Source organism: Oratosquilla oratoria, chromosome 42, assembly GCF_046742065.1.
Source record: "Oratosquilla oratoria isolate Oo_2021 chromosome 42, ASM4674206v1, whole genome shotgun sequence".
Classification (NCBI taxonomy): domain Eukaryota; kingdom Metazoa; phylum Arthropoda; class Malacostraca; order Stomatopoda; family Squillidae; genus Oratosquilla; species Oratosquilla oratoria.
The window spans coordinates 32,160,369-32,160,729 of record NC_134818.1 but is presented as its reverse complement, the minus strand read 5'-3'; the positions used below and the strand labels follow the sequence as shown (position 1 = coordinate 32,160,729).

At 34.9% G+C, this 361-nt stretch overlaps 1 protein-coding gene across 1 annotated transcript in view; it reads left to right on the top strand.

The window, feature by feature from the left end:
- Window positions 1-111, top strand: part of LOC143021608 (uncharacterized) — a 24,380-nt gene extending 24,269 nt beyond the window's left edge. Inside the window, exon 3 of the mRNA XM_076179209.1 lies at window positions 35-111. Coding sequence (XP_076035324.1) covers window positions 35-111 — 77 coding nt within the window. The remainder of the gene's footprint in view (window positions 1-34) is intronic.
- The last annotated feature ends 250 nt before the right edge of the window (window positions 112-361 follow it).

Genomic DNA, 361 nt, shown 5'->3' with positions numbered 1-361 from the left:
GTGTAAAGTGTTATTTACTTTGTCTTGTTACAAGCCGCCGGCTTCACCTCTCCATGGTTTTGCCGGGGGCTTGGCTGCTCAGTGGCCATCGACCTGAGTCGCCTGCAGTAGTTGGTGACCTTTTTATTAGAAAATATAAAATCAATAATAAGAAAAAAATCTCTTCAAAGTAAACCAAACTGACAGAATCGACGGATCTGAATATATGACATTGATGAAGGTTAGATTATTATTATTATTATTTTCTTCTTCTTCTTCTTCTTCTTATTTCTTCTTCTTCTTCTTTCTTCGTCTTTCTACAGAGAAATGAGGTTGATTTTTTTAGAAATATTTTTGTTTTGTTCCAAACGAATCCTTCTAT